The sequence below is a fragment of the Montipora foliosa genome, chromosome 2 (assembly GCF_036669935.1).
Source record: "Montipora foliosa isolate CH-2021 chromosome 2, ASM3666993v2, whole genome shotgun sequence".
NCBI lineage: Eukaryota > Metazoa > Cnidaria > Anthozoa > Scleractinia > Acroporidae > Montipora > Montipora foliosa.
In genome coordinates, this window is record NC_090870.1 from 54,875,956 (window position 1) to 54,895,955 (window position 20,000).

Sequence of the window (20,000 nt, forward strand, 5' to 3'; positions counted from 1 at the left end):
CGCCGGCTAGTGCTAACCATGCTTCGAGCAACCCTGGCCAGCGGTGAAATGCAGAGTAAGGTTATAATGTACGTAACTGATACGTAACTGCTGAAAAAGCCCAAACCTTTTAGAAGTGCTAACCTTAGGCCTAATTAGGCATAAAACAATATTGAGGCTTAACTTTTAGCTCTTCTAAAGGGTTTGAGCTTTTTCAACAGTTACATCATAACCTGCAGTTTATACTGACCAACTCGGAAATCCATGCAACTCAAAAATCCAACTCGAAATCCTAACTCGGTAAATAGGCAAACTCGCCGCAAAAGATTGAAAGAGCAAAAATAATAGTTCTGCACGTGCTACGTGCTGCACGCAATTTAGCGCACATTTTTTGCGATGCTCTGCATAGCAACAACGTGAACTCACCAAATGATCATGAACGAGACTGAATAATCGCGAAAGACATAATTATGATAGAGCCAAGTTATATTTTGAGGTGACGCTTTCGTCGTTCGTCGCCGTCGTAGATTTAAAGTCCCTATTTATTTTTTAGGCTGATTCGCCCATATTGTACGAATATTGCAAAGGTATATTTCGACGTGACTTGAATCAGTTAAAAGGGAGCTTTAGCAACGACGACGGTAACGAGAACGTCGTTAAATGTGAATTCGCGTTATTTTAATCGCTTTGAGACTATTCCAAGCATTTTAACGTGACAAGGGTGTGGCAAACACTCAAGAACAAAACTAGTATGAACGGCGCTCAATTTAGGGGAAAAAAGGAAAAATTATCCTCAGGCGCGCAAGTTCTCTCTAAAGGCCCGTTTAGACGGTTTCAACAAGTTGAACAGATGGTGGGCAAATGTTGGACGCAAAAACAAAGTTGTGCAGAGGCCGTTCAAACCGGGCTCCAACATTGCGCCAACAAAAAAACCAACACTTTCGCAAAATTTGATTGCGACGAAATGAGAACTAGAAACCAGTGTCTCTCGTCCAGATAAACTACGCCATATTGACTTTTGTGACCTGATGTGAGCATGCGCGTGTTCTACAATTGTTGAACAGAGTGTTCAAACGGCTGCAACACTATTCAACATTTTCGAGAACAACGGAAAAGTTGAATTGATGTTGAATAAAAGTTTAAACCTATTTAAAGTTGATTCAACACGCTTTCAACAAGCTCTCTACATTTTTTACGCTTTCAACAATGTTGGACGACCTATTCAAACGCACCAAACATTTGGTTCAACAAAGTGTTAAATGCATTTCGAAGCAATTGTTGAAACCGTTTAAACTGGCCTTAAAACCTCAAATTTGATCATTTCACGTTGTTGTTTTGCTGACGACGGCAAAGAAATATACAAAAAAGAAAAGATGCACGTGCAGAGCGTGCAAAGTTTTTGCTTTTGCTCGCTATATATAAGCCATTTTTTTACGTTCTCGTTGCCGTCGCCGTTGTCGTTGCGAAAGCTCCCTAAAGTCCATATTGTTACTGTGGGAAAGTCGAAGTGGTCATGAGTGAATCTTACATTTCATTGGGTCCCACAGACAATTAGCCGATTATGCTGATGCCACACTACACTACAGCCAACTTTACTGAATTGTGCTTTCCCGCTCGATGATCAAGACTAAATACAATAAAGAACTTTCTTACCTTGATTTCTCGGTCTGTATTAATAATGTAAGGTAACTGACACTCTGTTCTTTTTTCGCTTCACCTTATGGCCAACAGTACGGAAGTCAACTGAAGTAAGAGAAACGTTTTAGATATCGGATAGTCGGAAGATGGTATTTTCAATCGCTTCCTGAGACCGTGGACTCAAAATTGTTAAATGCAAGTTACAAATGGCATTTGCAATTGGTATTTGGTGCCTACAATGCTTGCCTTCATCGCTATAATTTAACAATGCAAAAAAAAACAGTTAAGTAAAAGGATCTGTAGTGATAAATTATGCAAACAAACTCTCGGTTAATTCGTCGAGTACTGTGCTTTCTACTCTTTGCATTGTCTATTCTGACTTTTGGTTAATCTTTTTCACCATAAGAGTTAAGAAAGACTCTTTCTCTTTTCAGGCTATAAAAAGGTCAGCTAAGCTACTTGTAGCACCATTCATATTAATTTAGGCTTTGCCTCTCAAAACAACACTTTTAGCTGACATGTCCAAACTTTTTAATTGGAAAATGAGTTAAATCTGGACTCCGAAACGAAAAACAATAAACCTTTAATAAGTCAAGTACAGTCGAGGTCCCTCGACCTTTAATTACTAAGATCCTTCATGAAAACAACGCATAAGTAATAGACCATGCACGTATTCTCAGTATTGGACTGGAATTAGCTTGCAATGGAGGTTAATGCAGGTAACCTTTTCAAATGCAAATACTTTTTAATATATTCCCTCGCATTAGTCTTCATTGCAGGCTAGTTCAGGTCCAATACTGAGAATACGAATATGGTTTATTCAAACTTTGTGGTTGGCTGGGTGTACATGTTAAATTTTGAATATTTTCAAACTATAGAATTCTATTCCGAATTTATTATCTCAGAAATCCAAAACCCTAAGTTCTTCGTTATCTCAGCCGAAGAACTTGGTTCCCTTAAACATGAACGATTTAATTTTCTCAATCACGAGGCACCTGGCAAAGTTGTGAACGATATTCGTTTATTAATTTTAAGCTTAACCAGACATCAAACCTTTACAACGAAAAGTATTTCAAAGCGATAATTTACAAATTAACAGTGGTAAACTCATGAAAACTATACAAGAAAACCACATTTAAAATGAAGATCATGATCAAAGAAGTGACACGCATGAAAGCTTCATTGGGCATGCTTTTGCTAAGAACGTGACTTGTGTCAGATTATGCAACTGCAACTTAGTTGGAATGTCAATAGGAAGCCTTTTCACTTTGCAGATTTTGTGAGAGAATGCGATTCAGTAAGGAAAACGTGAGAGTTTCGTTTTGATTCCGTCACATAGCTGGTCCCTCTCTCCTTAGTGAGGTTAGCACCTCACGTTCGTTTCGAAACATACCCTTACCAACAGAGAATTACCAAATTGAGTTTAACTGGATGGTGTCGTGGCGTGTTGCACGGTTAAAGAATCCTAAACTGGACGTGATCAAATTTCTCCCCGGCGAAAGATATTTGATATAAATTAGGTAGTTTCTAAGGCTACTTAAGCTCTTTGATTTTATTCTTGGTAAGCGTAACGGAACTCGAAAAAAAATATTTACGGCCGAAATAACGAAGAAAAAGAATTTCCTCACGTCTGTCCGCAGGAAATTCGCGCCTTCCTTACGATTTTACAGAGCCTCCTCTGTTAATAATTAAAGACAAATTTGCAAAACAAAGACACTCGCAAAATGTGTCATTGTAGCCAGGGAAAACAAACAAGAATTCAGAGGATATCGAAATCGGTACATGAAATAGATAAGTCCCTTATTGCCTCGAGCCCTTCAGTCGTGTTCCTTTGCACCGCGTGCTGCAGTAGGACAGAGCCATGCATGCGATGACGCAAAGTTTGCAAGTAAATGGCAATTCAATTTAGACGCTTTTCATTTGCATAGTGATTACGCAGGTGGGATATGATTAAGATAAAACCGCACTAAACCCAGGAGAAAGCGCAAACTGACGCACCTGTCTACCCAAGAGTCAGCTTACACCGATAAGTGAATTCTTAATAATTATTTGCGCAAGAGTTTTATAAAAGGTAACAAAAAGGGGCGCTATTATATAGCCTGTAAGACCTGCTGTCCGGGACGCGCCTGGTTAGACCCTCAAAAGTCTCCTTTTCGTCCCTGGAGAGACTTAGGAAAGGAAAATCAAAATGCCAAGAGCTTTTCTTGTCCGCGCGAAGTCCATTGCAGTTTCCAGCGAGGAATCTCCCCAGGGAATTGGAACAAGAGTCGTAGAAGGTAAATAGCTGTTGTGATTTTTTTTTTCAGGGTTTGGATCTGCAATGGTTTGCGCATTCCCCATTTATCTGTACCTGGTACCTGTAAAATGTTACACTTCATCAGTTCACATCTTGTTAGAACATATTTCAGTAGGGGGAATCTCGTCCCCTCGCTGTCAATTTTGCATTACTTCAAGGAAAATTTTGCCCTTCGACAATGACCAACAGTTTGATTGAATTTGTTTAGTACGTTTGATGATTAAAGTTAAGGTCTTCCAAAAATGTGCCTACCTTGTTTTGTCTGATCTATTAGGAACACAAAACCACTCGTCTACGGTTAATGAGGCTGCCGGGTTTTTCTCAACACACATTCCCGGAAAGGCGATCGATTCAACAGGAATTTTCAAAGGTGGCAATGATTCTGCTCATGTTTCCAGTAGCGAGGACAAGTTTGGAGGTAAAGGTGGCTAGCTAGTTAAGCCTTAATTTGCGCTATTTCACAAAATGTGTTGTTTGGTTCCACTGATCTTGAATTTTTCGAAACAACAACGTAAGAGTTGGCCCAGGATAAAAAACGTAAATTACATTCCAACCATAAAAGGAGTCTCACAAGAAACTGGAGTTGTTCAGTTATTTTTTTAATTTTATTTTTCTTGCAGCTTATGTATACCCTTGGGACATTTTTTCTTGAGATTTTATTCCATTGTGTGAGGGATTTAAAAAAACACAGTCAGGTCCTCATTTGATTTTACGGCCCAAAAAATTGTATTTATCTGTTGCTGGTGGCAATTTTGCGCTTTATGTAAAATTGAGCTGGTGTTGTGAAGGGTTTGCTGTTCTCAGGTTACTTACTATAACGTCCTCAACAATTCTGACTTTCGTTTATTCGCACACTGGGTACCTTGAAGAAAAGTGCAAAAAGTTGATTTAAAACCTCATTTAAATGATTTCAATCCGTGTAGCAATCACTATATTTTGACTGAATTAAAAACTGATTTCACATTTAATGCAATGTCATGCTGAATCGTCCTTCACAAAATTGAATTGTAATTTCAATGTCGTTTGCCCTGCGCCCTTCCGAAACAAATTCGAATAGGAATCCTCAGTGGTTCCTTGATTTAAGAGGGGTTTTGTTAAGTCATGTTAGAGTAAGGTATTTTCATAACGTACCAGCGAGGCAGAATTCTATTAATCGCCTTCTGTTAATTACTCGAGGAGTTAAAATTATAGATCTACTGCTATCTTTGATGATTGAAACATCTTTGAGTTGGTTACTTTAGCTACTAAGGAGACATCGAAGGCACAGAAAGCCTGGGTTAATTCGAGTTCAAATTTTTCAACCACACCTAGGAAATCTGTATCGTTTATTGTTGTTAACACATTAAATTTCGAGATCTTTTATCAGTATGTGCAGTTTTATTTTTAAACACTTTTATACCAAAGCTCAGAAGTTATTTAAGGTGAAAACTTCATCAAGTGGCATTAGAATTCCCCGCCTAGAGCTCACCAAGGAGTCAGACCTTGTAATAACACCACCTAATTTCAGTTGTCACTGGTTCCACAAATCGCATCAAATAGCTCTTCGGGAGAACTAAAATTTTGGATTTTTCCACGACAGAGCCAAAAAATTCAGTTAAAATTTTGTCAGTGAGTGATATAATTGTTGCCAAACTTTGCGCTAATCGAAGGGGATATTTACAAAACGAAAAGTATATTGAATATATTGCCGGGAAATGTGCCAGCTTTGCACTGAAAAAGAAAAGATGTCATTAAATAGCAAGAGCGTAAATGTCAAAGATTTGATAGATTATATATTGATGTTATTCCATCTTAGTTGAAAATTTGTTCTGGTATTAACAGAAAATTAAAGCTTTTTTTTCTGCTTAGAAGTTAATTGGTGACCAAGCAAGTCGATGGGCATAAGAGAATTGTCCCATGCCGGTAAAAATGTTTGCTGAACGTGACAACAAAATCGTGATACTATCTTTCTCGTAAATATCTTTTTCGTACAAAACAACAATTATTTTTGGCAACCTCTGTGGCTTTGGTCGATGAAAACAACAGTAGCCTGCAGCTACGTTCCATCTTTTTTGGGCTCCAATTACATATATTGGCAGTTACATTTTTTTGAATCTCTGCTAAGTTTCTTTTCCGCAGGATGAGTTACAACTCACCTTTGATTTTTATTTAACAAACAACTACCCTTAACTGAGAATATTAGGTTCCAAGGAGGAAGAATAAGAAGACCTGCAAATTGCATGGCCACTCACGTCTATTTTCAAGCCTTTCGCACAAAATTGCCCATCGCTTGAAACAACAGGGCGTGGAAGAGCTAAGATTACAAGGCAACTGAGTCATGAAAGGGGGCGTTCTATTTTCAGTTTCCTTGTGGTTCTTTCTTGTCAAATTAAAGGCACCTCGGCATTGGTGAAACGTCTTAATTTGTTCGCTAGCTTAAGGCGGTGCCTTCTTTCAATTTGCCAGTCCATTACAAAGAAAAGAGTATAGCTTGCAACGAGTTTTCAAGTGATAAGAGCATATATGTGAACAAGAATAAGTCCTCCGTCAGAGGATTCGCTTTTTGGAAAGTTGGACAATAATCACAGCAGACATCTCTTTAGAATGGTGTCTCCATTTGAAAGGAGAAGTGACTTCATCTCATTGATTTTGTTAATAAGCGTACCGGTGCATGCAACTAATTTCCTCCCTTCCTGGCTTCGGTTCAAAAAACAACAATTATACATTTGGATTACAAGAAGTCGTTAAATCCACCAGTCACCGGTATTCTGGTTGAAGCGAGTAAAATGAGAATGCTGTATCTGTGCCCGTATAGCAGTTGGTTTCGCGCAATCCGTGAATATCTGAGCGTCTTGCGTTATCCGTTCGCGCGAAAATTTTTAAATGGAAACCGAGTTAGGATTACATGCTGAAATAACAATCAAATTGATTTTAATGTAGCACAATGAAGGCTATTCGAGGTTTAGAAAAATATCATCGCCATCTGGTTAGTCTCGGATAAATAAACTATTTGCATAAACAACAGTCCCATCCGCTGGCGCTATGACCATGACTGGTTCCGTTCATGAGAAATCATCAAATTATATGATGAAAAGGGACTAAAAGATACAGAATCAAAAACTGGGCCCAGCAAGGAAACTTCATTTTTCTTTCCGCGTAGGTCTTCGGAGGTCGTCTTTGGGGTGAATTGCGGAAGCTACTTATTTTCTTTTTGGACAATTATCCCAGTCAATCTTGTGCGATAAAGAAAAAATGTGGTTTATCAACGGAGTTGATAATGTAAATTGGCCACCGTACAGAGATTCTAAAGGCTGACGTTTCGAGCGTTATCCCCTCGTCAGAGCGAATCCGCTCAACCACGGATAAACCACATTTTTGTATACTACTTCCCCACCGACGCAGCACCACAGTTTCTATAGAAACTACCCCCTTAATTCATTCGTGTGATAAAGAATCCCATTGCAAATTAACCAAACCCTGCTCGCATCAGCATGACTCATTCACACAATGATGCTCCATATTCTTGAATCTACATTAAGACAGCTTTCCAATTAATTAAAGACTTTAAATCTCAAAAAAATTGGCTCGAGTCGTTCATTTGTGGACGCAATTTTCATGATGACCTAATGACTGCTTTCCGAAACGAGTTAATTGATGTGGAAACGTTGGCCTAGTGCCCAAATCTAGCAAACGCGCCAGCCCTTTCATTAGTTTCTATTCAGTAGAGAAATTTTGTGAGTTTCTGAAACATTCTCCAAATGGCTCGCCGCGTTCACTATTAGCAACTCAGAATTAATTCCATGCAACGAATTGAATCCTTTCATGTCACTGGTCGGTTTTCGAGTAAACAGTTACCGAGATACTTTATTGATGCTATGAACAAATTTTGATAATAATGAGCGCCAGCAACAAAAATCATTTTTTAGGGGGTAAGGCCTCTTTTTTGCTAAAAAAGATTTACATCCTACACATGCATTTGGGTATTCTAACTTTAGTAATAGTGGGTGGCTTTATATTAGTGTGCCAGAAAACAGACTTCATTTAAAACAATACCTTTCATCAACCGTGCACTTGAAGAAGCGCTAGCACAGAGGGTAGGACTTTCGGAAATGCAGAATAAAAATATGTTTTTCTCGATTACCAATTTAACGGAATTTCTTGGCATCTTGGGACTAAAGTCTTGTTCAAACTATATTATTTTGCATCCGAGTTAGGATGGTCCCGATTTTAAAAACAAGTCATTTTGAACATTTTCCAATAAATCATGAAAAATCACAAGAAGAGACTTTTAAAAGCGATTTAAGTTTATGTTAACGCGCTTTCACTGATGATTGCACATAGAGATTTACAGGGCTGCTGAGAAGAACGAAGCAATTCAAGATCTTACTCTTCTCACAAATTCATGATAAGCCGATCTCAAAAATGTTTTTTGTTCGTTCAATTCCAAGTCCTACTTCAGGCATTTTTTTTTATATGTGGGTGTGCGGTGAACAGAAATAGTTAAAGCGTTGTTAAAAAATACGCGAAAAGATAAGTTGTATCTATTTACAGTCAGAAACAATTCGACGACGAAATGACTAGAAAATATGAGAAAATAGAGAGAAAATATGAGAGTCGTTGTTATTCAGTTTTTTGAAATGTTCAGATCTAGGGCTACACCGAGTTGTACTAAATGAGAAATTCTTTTCTGAATCAGCGAGACCAAGCATTGAAAAAACAACTGAATTATTGTATTATGTTGTTATATTTAAGTAAATAAACAAAAAAACAATGAGACTCGCAACGCCGGCAAGAACTGACAATTGGCTCGCAAAGAGCCACAAAAGGATAAATTAAGAGTATAACATTCATGGACCCGTCTTCTTTCCCGTGAATACACGGGTGCTCTAAATTCTACTTTTCCTTATGAGGGGTAGAAGCCTCACTGGAAGGTCGACGCCCCGAATTACGAAAGAAATCGCGGCTTGGTGAAGCACTACTTTAACCTCCATTGTATTTATTTGCCAATTTAATTCGATTCCGCCATTTAGATACATCACTAGATTTTTGACAAAAACGCTAGACTGGGGAATTAGTCTCAAATCAACTAACGAAGAAAACTTTAGAAATTTCCTTCACCAAATGTAGAAAGTAAACTAATCGGCTTAAGGCGGAATGTGTCTTGCCAGTCCAGAATCCGGCAATGTTCTAATTCACGGCATTTGTCAAATTTTAGACATAATTTTAGGTTTCCATCCCTCTAACATTAACTTTTTGAAACGTCATTAAAATTGCCACATCTAGAGGCTAAAACACTCGCAAATGTAAGCAATTTGATTCAAAATCAGTTTTGGCATCACTGACATATTGCGGTGCCAAATACTGTTCAGGATAAGACTATTAACACGTTCAAAAAAAAACAAAAGTCCTACCTATTTGTATTATTTTCATTGTTTGTGAAGGTTTCGTACTGGATTCAATCCATTTCGTTTTGGATCTTTCCCAAGAAACAATTTCTTCCGCGTCTCCATAGAATGTCGAACGTGTTGTCATGCCCGTCTAGCCAATCACAGCAAAGAATATGTTTGTCTCATGTCTTTTCATAAAGAAAAACTTCAGCCTTTCATTCGACTACGCCCTTCAGTTATTGCACAGAATCAGGAATTAAACTTATTTCAGTTTGAAGCGTTAATCCGTGGGAAACTTAGCAATGCCGAAATCTTTCCTTATCAAGCAGAGTGTTTCTTCAAAATTTGAGATTACTGATAAATTAAGAAAAACAAAAGCACCGCTCGGTAAGTATACAATAATTTAAGTTCTTGAATTCAGATTTAGGAGTTTGTGAAAGCTGGTTCAGTTTTTGTAAATTATCCAAAAGCTGCTTGTTCCGCAATAACTCTGATTGGAAATACTTCTTAACTGGAATTTTACCTCAGGTAAAATTTCAGTTTTTTAAACAGTAACTGAAGGAATTTAACGTTTCTTGCCGGATCTTTTTCGAGCAGGAATAAAGCTGTATCAATATAGATTTTTTTGCTGTAAACGTTCAGTGACACACCTATAATTAAAACGTCACTAAAGCAAAAGAAAAATTACCATTCGTACTGAAAGTTACGTTTTGAGTTTATAAGTCTCTGAAGCCTTTTTCCTGCCGTTCGTTATATATTTATTCTAACCTCAGTTTTTCAGTTGGAATTTATTTCCTTGTACCACTTTGCTTCCTCGGGTTGGCCCTTGCAGACGTAACAAGTCTGATACTGAGAAAAAATAAGAGATTCAAACAAGGCGCTGCGGGAGTCACGCCGTATGTGGCGAGACATAAAATCGAACAGGGTCTATGCTCCAAATCAACCTACAGAATTCTCATTTTTGCACTCAATGAAAGCAATGGAAAACCTAATCAAGTGCTAGGTGCCTGGATCAACTTTGGGTGTTGGCTGACCATACACTTATTAAATTTAACTGAGTTTTTTTTTTTTTTTGCTCCCCGTGACGTTTCTTACATTTTAAGGGTGTCGTTTGGGGATACCCTAAGCCTTGATACCCCATAGTCTGTATATCTCCCTGGCCATTGTCTAATTGTACCTCTTTCCAGCCAGGCTGGACGGACATACTGAAAGTTATGGCCCGAGAGCGAAGCACGAGGGCTTTTTGGTATAACCTAAGCCTGAAAGAGAAAATACGTCAGTTCAATTGGCTACAACAGTCCCTGAAAACTTGAAAACTTTCTCTTTACGTACAAATGAAACAATCTCCAGACCCTACCTTATTTTTTCCGATGAGAATCTTCCCTTGCCTCTACTTTATAGCAAGCCTAAGCGAGAGAACAGCTTTATTTAGCTAGTGACATCCCCTTTATAAACCTTGAGTAATATTACTGGAGGTACAAATGGCATTATTTTGAGTCCTTACTTTTCTTTTCCCGCTAAGAATCTTAACTAACCTCTACTTATTTTTAGAATCACCTGTGAGAGTTTTGTCTTTTCGCCCAGGACTGCCAGACATTGATGCGTAAATAATTTAACTCTAGATCTTAAACTAAAAAAATTACCCCCAGTAAAACTTCCTATTTGTTTAGTTTCCGTTGTTTTGTTCTCGTAACGTACTGGTGGAATCAATTGAAGATTTACTATGATTCATTCGGCCCTGTCACTTCGGTGTAAATTTTGTCGAAATTTCTTGAGCAGTCAAAGTTCGTCGTGGAACGATTTCTGGACACAACTGGTGCGAAACTGCTTGGATAAGTAGATGCAATGCACTAATCACGACCGATCTGTCTTCTAATCTAGTACAAAATAAATAACGGGGAGATCACCATAACATAGCGAGATTCTCACCATGATATCCTAGGTTTTGCGGTATATGCCCATTATTGGCAATACATTGGTTTTGTGCGAGCTCATAATTTTGTAAAGTAACTGATAAATACAATATTTCTACATATTAACTGAAGCTCCAGTACTGGACAGAGACTTAGTAGTAACTAGACAATTGGATAAAATTATCGACGCTCCCAAGATTGGCGCCTGAATTCATGTGAACAGATGGTTCTTACTTCACTTCTATGGTAGTTTGTGAAGAGGTTGAATATTTTCAGGATCATCAGCAAATATATCACTTTAGTGATATCAGTGGTAACTGCGACGAACTACCTTCATTGCAATTGAATTTATTCAAATTCCCTTCCTCTTTTGTCCCAAATGGCTCGATATGACTTCGACATGAGGTGCAAGCGCTCATTATTTGTGTCCCGGCTGTACTCCAAAATCAAAATTGAGCCAAGATACTGAGTTGTTTGAGTAAAGTCGCGCGGTCGTCAGTCACATACTTACGATCGCCCCAAAAACCAGAAGATAATTGAAACTCCGTCAAATCTCAGACTGGTTATGATGACTTCCTGGTGATCTCGCTTGACATTTATCTTTTCGAGGTTAATTGTCACCTGCTAAAAGGGCAAACCTCGAATAGTGTGTGAACTGGTGCTTAAATACAGATCCTCTCAACGAAAACGCCTCTTTCAGAATTTTTTATTTGGTTTGTTGAACTTAGAATTTTGTTGTTTTGAAATCACAATTATCTCTATATGTAGTCTCGTTACCTTCCATACGTATATCTTACATTGCCTGTGAACTAGAGGCCGTATTTCAGTAACGCACCTAGGAGAAGGAATCTCTTGTCCACCTATTGAAAACCCTTCTACGAAAAAAAAATTCAAGTTTTCAAATCGCTGTATACTCAACACGCAACTTCTCTTTCATTTTTTTATTTTAAGAAGAACCCAATCTTTTGATATATATTTGCCAGCCCTTAAAAATTCGCTCAAAATTAAACTGGAAGAATCAATCTTGAATCCAAGTCACGTCTCTTTTCTTCCTTTATGACTAGACAGAAAAGCGAGAGAGTCTGGAACGGAGTCGAGGTTATTGGATAATCAAGATGGAAGTGATCATGACGTCAAATATTCAAAATTTGAAAGAGTGTGAATGTAGTTGTTTTTAACCATTTTGGATTTCTTTTTTAACTATTTTGTATTTTCTTTGTCTCTCTTTTTCCCGTTTTTAATATACTAGATCCGAAATAATTAATGTCCATAGGACAAAAGAACAAAGTGAACATAACAATACCTAATTAGCAAGGCCTATAATCGGAACAGCAATGGTTGTTTTGTCGTCAGCCATTTTTGTCCGATATATGAAAGTCTACCCACGGCGTCTTCTTATAAGCCTCCATGGCTTCTTGAGACTTCCTCGTCTTTAATTGTATTTCTTGATTCGTTTCATTGTAATATGTATTTAAGGCAAATGGATAATAAAAATAAAATAAAATAAATGAAGTGGTAAACGAAAACCTGTATCGTGTATTTAAACAACAGAAGACAAACTCAGATCCTTGCATTGGTTCTTTGGCTGCGGCGCTGCTTTCTGCGCGATCTACGCTCTGTGATAAATAAGTCTATTGAAATGGTGAAAAGTAGATGAAAGTATTTAGAAGATCCAAAGTGGTGGTTCACTGGTATGCTTTCTGTAAACAGCTTAATGTAAAATGTTATACTTGGCCTTTGTGCTAAGAGGTCAGTAGGTTTTGGATATGTTCCCTGGCGGAGGAGTAAAATCACGATTTTAGTACGATCCCAGCAACATGAGAACTTCTCTCAGAATAACAAGCGTAGAAGCAGGCAGGCGTCAGCGATTTCATTTTACCAATTAGGAACCATGACCCCAACCGAACTTTTTGCATGTGACCAGGTGAAAATATTGTTTCGCCGTCCACGATCTTCCTAATACAAGGATAACTTCCTTCCTCCATGCAAGCGACCTTGATCAAAGAGAAAGTTGACGTTCAGAACGCACGGATGTCAACTTGATAGAAAACTGTTTCAGCGTCAGTGCCGAGTTTGAAAGCTTTTGAAAAAATCAACTCAAAACAATGAAAGAGAGACAAGAAAAGTTCTCTTTTGTTCCTCTTGATTTGCAGGAGGCCGGGATTTTCCTCTTGCTTGCGTTCACAAGCTTTAAGATGATTCGGCATATTTTACAAAAAAAGTGAATCGCTCTTAGAACCATTTCTGGAAGATTGCACGCGGTGAAAAGTACTATTCGACCTTCATTTTCTTGTTGCAGATGGAATTTACCTCGGTGAGCAGTTCGAGAGAAAAGTCAAGGCGACTGAAAACAACAATTGCCAGACGGATAGCAACCGGGATAAGGAAACTTGTGAAACGGATACAAAGCCAACTTTTCATTTCAATGGTAAGAGTTAATTTATCGGTATTTGATGATCATAATCTAGAAAACAAACAAAGCTACCAACATAGATTGCCAACGTAGCTGCCAAAAGGGGAAAATGTCCCTGAAACTTGGACGACATCCACCAGTGCCCACAGCAAATAATAGCCTACGAGCAGCCGCACCCTCCCCCAATAAAGAAAAAACGGAGAGGAGGAGGGTACGCTGCTTAGCCAACTAACGGCTGATTGATCATCGAAAAACCTTAGTGGGCCAGTTTTTAAAATGGCACAAAGTACACTTCACAAAACGAAATCTGCATTACAGGTATATGGCTATAACTGAATCACGGTTTTCCAATATTAATTTGTTGGTTTTACGAATCGCGATAAAGATATCCTTCTTTTAAAGTACAATAGACTTTACAACCTCGTCCCCAGGGTGCTTTTCCCTTGGAACGAGGTTGTAGACTTTATAAAGTTTAACATAAGGCACATAATTTCGTTCTAATTCACTGCAATAAATTGGTACTCTTTATTTTAATTCAAGGTTTGACTTTGGATTCAGGACATAGGCAAATGCCAAATTTTTCATCGTTTAAAGATCAACATAACCGTGAACCGTCCTGGAAAACTTCTTCTATCCCCCTGTGGAATTGCTTTCAGCAGACCCCTGGGGGAGCCAGGTCCTTTATGCGCTGGATGCAACAGTGGACACAAACGAGGCGGCTCCAAGCAACTATCCCTGGGATTCCCCTTGGAAGCTATCGTGGGGCCTATCAACTCTGTGGTGTAATGATGCCCCAAGAAGGATCTACTTACCATGCAAACGCCGAAACCGAAGAAAAACAGTCTCGTAGCGAAAATATACACCAAGTAAACTACACCTGCAGTAACATGGGGAAAGTACACGAGGTAGCAAATGAACGCAGACCGAGGGGTATGACGAAACAGCTATATCACTGCGAAATATGCGACAAAGTCTTCAATAATTCCATCAGTTTGAAGCAGCACATGATCGTGCACTCAAGCAAAAAGCCATTCCACTGCATATCGTGCGGTAAGAGTTTCAAGCGGTCATCCACGCTCTCCACGCACATGTTGATTCACTCGGACACGCGCCCGTTCGAGTGCCAGTTCTGCGGCAAGAGATTTCATCAGAAGTCCGACATGAAGAAACATACGTACATCCACACGGGCGAGAAACCACACCAGTGCAGCTTCTGCGGCAAGTCCTTTAGCCAGTCGTCCAATCTCATTACACATTGTCGGAAACACAAGGGTTTCAAGCCGTTCTCATGCGATGACTGTGGCGTATCGTTCATGCGCAAAGTGGACTTGAGAAGACATATGTATACGCACGAGATTGAGGATTGAAAGAACAAAGCCAATGTTTCGTTTCGCTGAGGTACAAGCTTTACGTGATTGAGTAAAGCAAAGAAACTATATTACCACGTGGTAGTGTTTTGCAAGTTTGAAGCTTGGGAATCGTGTAAGCTATGTACCAAGTGTTATGGATTTAAAAATTCAGAAATATGGAAGACAGATTCCGTTTGTGGTTAAAGCAAGATTTGTGCCGGGAAGATTTTCGTGTCAAGCCAACGCCCACGACGCCACTTAATTTTGCTCAGTCTAGTCCACAATGCCCAGCAATGCTTGTAATTAGATGCCCACCCAATTTTGATATCCAAAACGAAGTGTCCCGTTAAGTCTATGCCGCATTTGCCACCTACTTCCAACAATAAGATTCCGCGTGTCCAATGCAAGACCAGTGTTATTTTTAGGTTAGGGTAAATGCTAATCTCGTACCCAGATCTCACTCTGTCACTGGAGCCCATATCACCGTGGGAGATCTGGGAACAAGATTAGGTAAATGCAGCTTTTTATGCATGTATTTACTCGAGGAGCAGAGTTTAGGGCTGCCAGGAGACACTTCGTGACGCTTATTGAAATCGTAGTGCATCTAATTAATTATCTACTTTTCTGGACATATCTGATTCCAGTTCAGTTTTTATCACACGTTATGATACCATACACAGACGTAAAGTAACTACTTAAGGATTAAAGATAAGCATTATGTAAAGAAGGGCAAATGACTTCGGGGGAGAGAAATGAAGTGGTCAGAGGAGAATGGCTTTCTCTTTCGAGATGACCACCGAGAGCCCCTTGAAACGCAAAACATAAACATCTTTTTAACAGGTTTCATTTTAATCGACAAAAAGTACCTCACATGACAAAATAAAGCCCAGCTCAGTAGCACGCACGCATAATTAAGAATAGGCATGCAACTACAGGAGTAAAACTGTATCTCATTAGCATAAGCTTGTTTGAATAAGTGATGGTAAAACGTTATTGATGACAATATCTTTTTGTTTCAGCTTTTAAAATCATGATTACCATCATATTCTTTATTTATATATGGTAAAAGTTATAGTGAGGTCGCCATGCAAACCAGATCCACTCGATCTTCTGTCCGCTCGGACTGGACTGTGGAGTATGATCAGAAACCCATAAGGGTTGAAACGTGTAACGGCCCCTTGTGTGCTGGGAAACAAGCTTGTGAATATTCAATTTGCTAAGTACCATATTTGGAACAACAAGAGCGAGAGGTTTCCAAATATGGTACTTAGCACTGAAACATTCAACCAATCAGTTCGCACTGAATATTCGGAAGCTGTGAACGCGCGTTACACGTTTCAACCCTTATGGGTTTCTGGTATGATGAGTAGAGTTTTTTGGAATCTGTTAAAATTAAGATTTTGTTTAAAGCTTCTAAAAGAATACTCCTTAAACTTAGGAATGACGCAAATTATTTAGAAAACACTTTTCGTCTCAAATCCTACAACATTCATAAATGTTTTCAGCTGTAGATAATGAGAGAGATCTTTATGTAGCCATGGTATAAAGCCGGCGATGTACCTTTCCAAACTTACCACCTTTTCAAAATCTAGGTTTAATGTCCCATAGATACAACCAAATGACCTTGAGTTAGAAAACTATTCATAGAATTTATAATCCATACTATAATCTTTTTCAGCATCGCTTTTAAGTAGCCAGAAAATTGTACATAGTGCCTTGGTCTACATTTTATACCCCTCATTTTAAAAAAAGTAGTGTCCGTATAGGGATGCCAAAGGAACTTTTTAAAACTTAACCGAACTGGGTAAAGTAATGTAAATAGTGATGAAAAATAAAGGCAGCTTTTTGCTCAGACCGGTTATGACGTTATACAGGTTAGTCATGTGATTTGTTTGGTCCTTGAAAAGAAGAGAGAGTCGGGGTTTCCAGGTGGATACTCGCTTTGGTTGTTCCGGTAGTGTCAGAATTACAGTGTGAATTTTAGCCTTATGCGAAAGAGTTTAAGAATCGTACTTGGATTAATCACTTCCAAATCGGCCCACATTGACGAGCAAAATCGTCTGGAGTAAAATCTAAAAGTGTCACTCTTGAAAAGGAAGCTGAGGAGTTTTTGACCAGGGGTATAGGCACAGGTTTTGTTGACACTTTCCCCGCCATTCACCAGTAAAATCGCCCAGCGTTAGACAGAGTAAAATCTAAAGGTGTCCCTCCTAAGAGGCAAATAAATAATCATTGCTTTAAGTTCATTACAATATCACAGTTAGTTCCATTGCCATGTGTTTGCTATGAAGGTTTTTTTTTCCTCTGAAGCTAAGGATGCAGAGGATGAAGAGGACGGAAATGGATTGCAACTTGCTGGAGGAAAGCTAATCAGTTATTTTTTTCAATATTGAACGTTGTCTTTTTTTTTAAGTCCCCAAAACGTTAATTTGGATACCTCTAGTCAGTTAACTTAGGGGTCACTTCGTTCTGAACATGGGCGTTAATTTTTTCGAGAAAGCACGCTCAGTCCAGAAAGGCAGGAGCTCATTACATGATGATGATGATAATAATGATAATAATAATAATAATAATAATAATAATAATAATAATAATAATAATAATAATAATAATAATAATAATAACAATAGCAACTTTATTCACATGGATTTAGCACAAGAGCACTAATTGGCGACACTAACGAAATTAACTCAAATCAAATCAAATATTGGTTTTTGTGGAGAAGGGAAAACCGGAGTACCCGGAGAAAACCTCTCTGAGTAGAGTAGAGAACCAGCAAACTCAATCCACATATGACGCTGAGTCTGGGAATCGAACCCAGGCCACTTTGGTGGGAGGCGAGTGCTCTCACCACTGCGCCAACCCCCTCTCCCCTTGGAGAGAGCAACTGGTATCCATCTTTGACCAATCGGTTCCTTATATAGATATATAATCCTCATCGCGCCTAGGTGGCACATAAGGCTGAAATCATTTCCTTAGGCCTGGTTATTTTCAATGAATTTTTGGACTATTCAAAGAACCTTTTTCTCTCTTATGTACGAGGCATTTGTTTGTCCAATTCTCAGGCTTGTCAATTTCCAAGCGCCTTTCTCTTTATTTTGTTGTGAGAGCCACTAATATTATTGTTGTCTCCGTGGCCTGTCTAGAATAGCTATGCTAACTGTGGGCTACCATGGTCTTGTTTGTGTGTGATTTGTTTATAAATAACGTGAAGTGAAAACAAAAAGTGAAAGTTTTGTCTGTGCATTATAAGACGCACATACATACTTAATCGGCATACATACTGAACTGACCACTCCTCAGTACAACAACATTGAAAATCTCAGTTGGGTATTATCAGTTACAAGTGCAACAGAGAAGTTGAACCAGGTACTATGCCAGGATGAAATTCAACTAGTGATTCAGAGCGGGTCTTGAACACGGGATCCCCGGATCTGCGGGCAAGCTCTATAACTACTTGGTCGTATTAACTCCCTTGTTCTATGTTATCTTCATCTACTGAGTTACTTCTCAAAAGAGAGAAGCAAGTTAGACGAAAAATTAATCGGGACACTTCACCTTTTTGGGGTGTTATTAATTTAGGATAATACCCAGTATCTCACACACTACAGCCTCCTCCCCTCCCCTCCCCTCCCCCTACCTTATCAATGTTGCTTGTAGCAATACAAAACAATGCTGAAAACTTGAACAGGCAGCATTGAAAGGGGGAGACGGAGATGGGAAGTGGGAAGTGGGAAAGATTGGAATCGTTTATCCGGCGGGTATTGAAAGCTAGAACTGCTGTTTTGTCTTGCAGATATTTCTATTATGCGTTGACTGAGGTCAGCAATTCGCGAAAGTCTGAGAGAAAGGTAGAAGATTGAGATACAGGATAGAAAGATGGAAAGGTCTGAGTTCTGAGAAAATGATAAGTGCAACGTGTTATCTAACATTTTTTCGTTCAGGGTCATCAGCTCATGAGAAAATTCGAGGGCGTTGTTCTCTTGAGGAAGTTGATAAATTTGTCGAGTAAATCCTGACCTCTAAATACCGTAGGGCACAATTCCATTCTAATAGGAAAACGAATTCATCGTCTACGATGATCATGATGTTAGCCAGTTGGCCCCGAAGCTTAAGGTTGTAACGGCTGCTACGCAGGGTAAACATTTCTCGAATATAATTTAGTACTTATCTGCGTATGCTTTCGTAGACGAGGAGAAGAGCTTGTTCAATGCACCGATAATTTCTCGCTACGTACGACTTTTGAGAAGTGTGTCGTAAGGAGTAATTAAGAAGAGCTATAGTTCTAATAGCAAATGCATTTCTTAATTCCAATCTCCTGCCTGGGAAGATGTTTATTTAATTTGGCTCAAGGGGAGCAAAGATGCGTATTCAAAGTTGGGGAGTATGGAAGCTTTGAAAAGTTTAATCATGATTTGTGGGAGCAAGTCAGACTTTTGCATTTACTCTACGACAAATTTCTTTGTCATGTGTCTGAAAAGAAAGCTGTCAATGGTGACTCCAAGAAGCTTGATTTCGGTAACGTATTCCAGTTAATTGTTGTCAATAACGAAGGGCGTTGGTAGAATTGACCCATGGCATGGCATGACCACGTTGGGAATTCAGGTTTGCTTTCATCGGTGTCCATGGGACTTTCTACTCTAATCACGCGATTTCATTGGCTTTAGTTTAATCCCTAGGGATGTGTCGATTGTAGCGGAGGTCCGCGCGCGCGCGCGAAGCACCAGTGGTAAGAAAATATGGTAACCCATCTGTTCGAGAACACCGTATGATCATACTACCGTACGACTGTCCACCCCTCCATGTATGCCAACGGGACCAGTATCACATGACCATATCGCGGGCTCGAGTTTACAGAATCGATGTATTTGGATAGATCACTTTCATAAATGGCGACCACTTTTACATTCTTTTGTCTTCATGTTAATTAGACCTAGAGCCCTCATTTTGAAACAAAAATTCTTTTGAAATTTGCTCGTCTTTAATATCAAGGCTAGAAAGCTAGGCTTATCAACATTAAAACAAAAGAATATTTTATTTGGCCGC

The 20,000-nt window shown here is 38.9% G+C and overlaps 2 protein-coding genes across 8 annotated transcripts in view; one reads left to right on the forward strand and one right to left on the reverse strand.

Annotated features, from left to right (window-relative positions):
* Positions 1 to 1,702: 1,702 nt before the first annotated feature.
* Positions 1,703 to 20,000, reverse strand: part of LOC137993591 (zinc finger protein Gfi-1b-like) — a 42,657-nt gene continuing 24,359 nt past the window's right edge. For 5 of the 6 annotated variants that reach the window (XM_068839541.1, XM_068839540.1, XM_068839542.1 and 2 more), the window contains exons 5-8: positions 10,637 to 10,685; positions 10,048 to 10,128; positions 4,727 to 4,775; positions 3,835 to 3,974 (exon numbers count right to left, since the gene is read on the reverse strand). The gene's annotated coding sequence lies outside the window, so the exon portion shown is untranslated. Of the gene's footprint in view, positions 1,723 to 3,834; positions 3,975 to 4,726; positions 4,776 to 10,047; positions 10,129 to 10,636; positions 10,686 to 20,000 lie in introns of those variants that run through there. The other variant, XM_068839539.1, reaches the window with a different exon arrangement.
* On the forward strand, positions 2,612 to 16,806 carry LOC137993590 (zinc finger protein Gfi-1b-like). Of its 2 annotated transcripts, XM_068839535.1 has the most exons (4): positions 2,612 to 3,893; positions 4,188 to 4,331; positions 13,492 to 13,620; positions 14,146 to 16,806. In XM_068839535.1, the coding sequence occupies exons 1-4, from the start codon at positions 3,806 to 3,808 to the stop codon at positions 14,970 to 14,972; spliced, it is 1,188 nt and encodes a 395-aa protein (XP_068695636.1). In that variant the 5' UTR covers positions 2,612 to 3,805; the 3' UTR covers positions 14,973 to 16,806. The 2 variants fall into 2 exon arrangements, with proteins under 2 accessions (XP_068695636.1, XP_068695637.1); XM_068839536.1 differs by lacking the exons at positions 2,612 to 3,893; positions 4,188 to 4,331 and adding an exon at positions 9,528 to 9,666.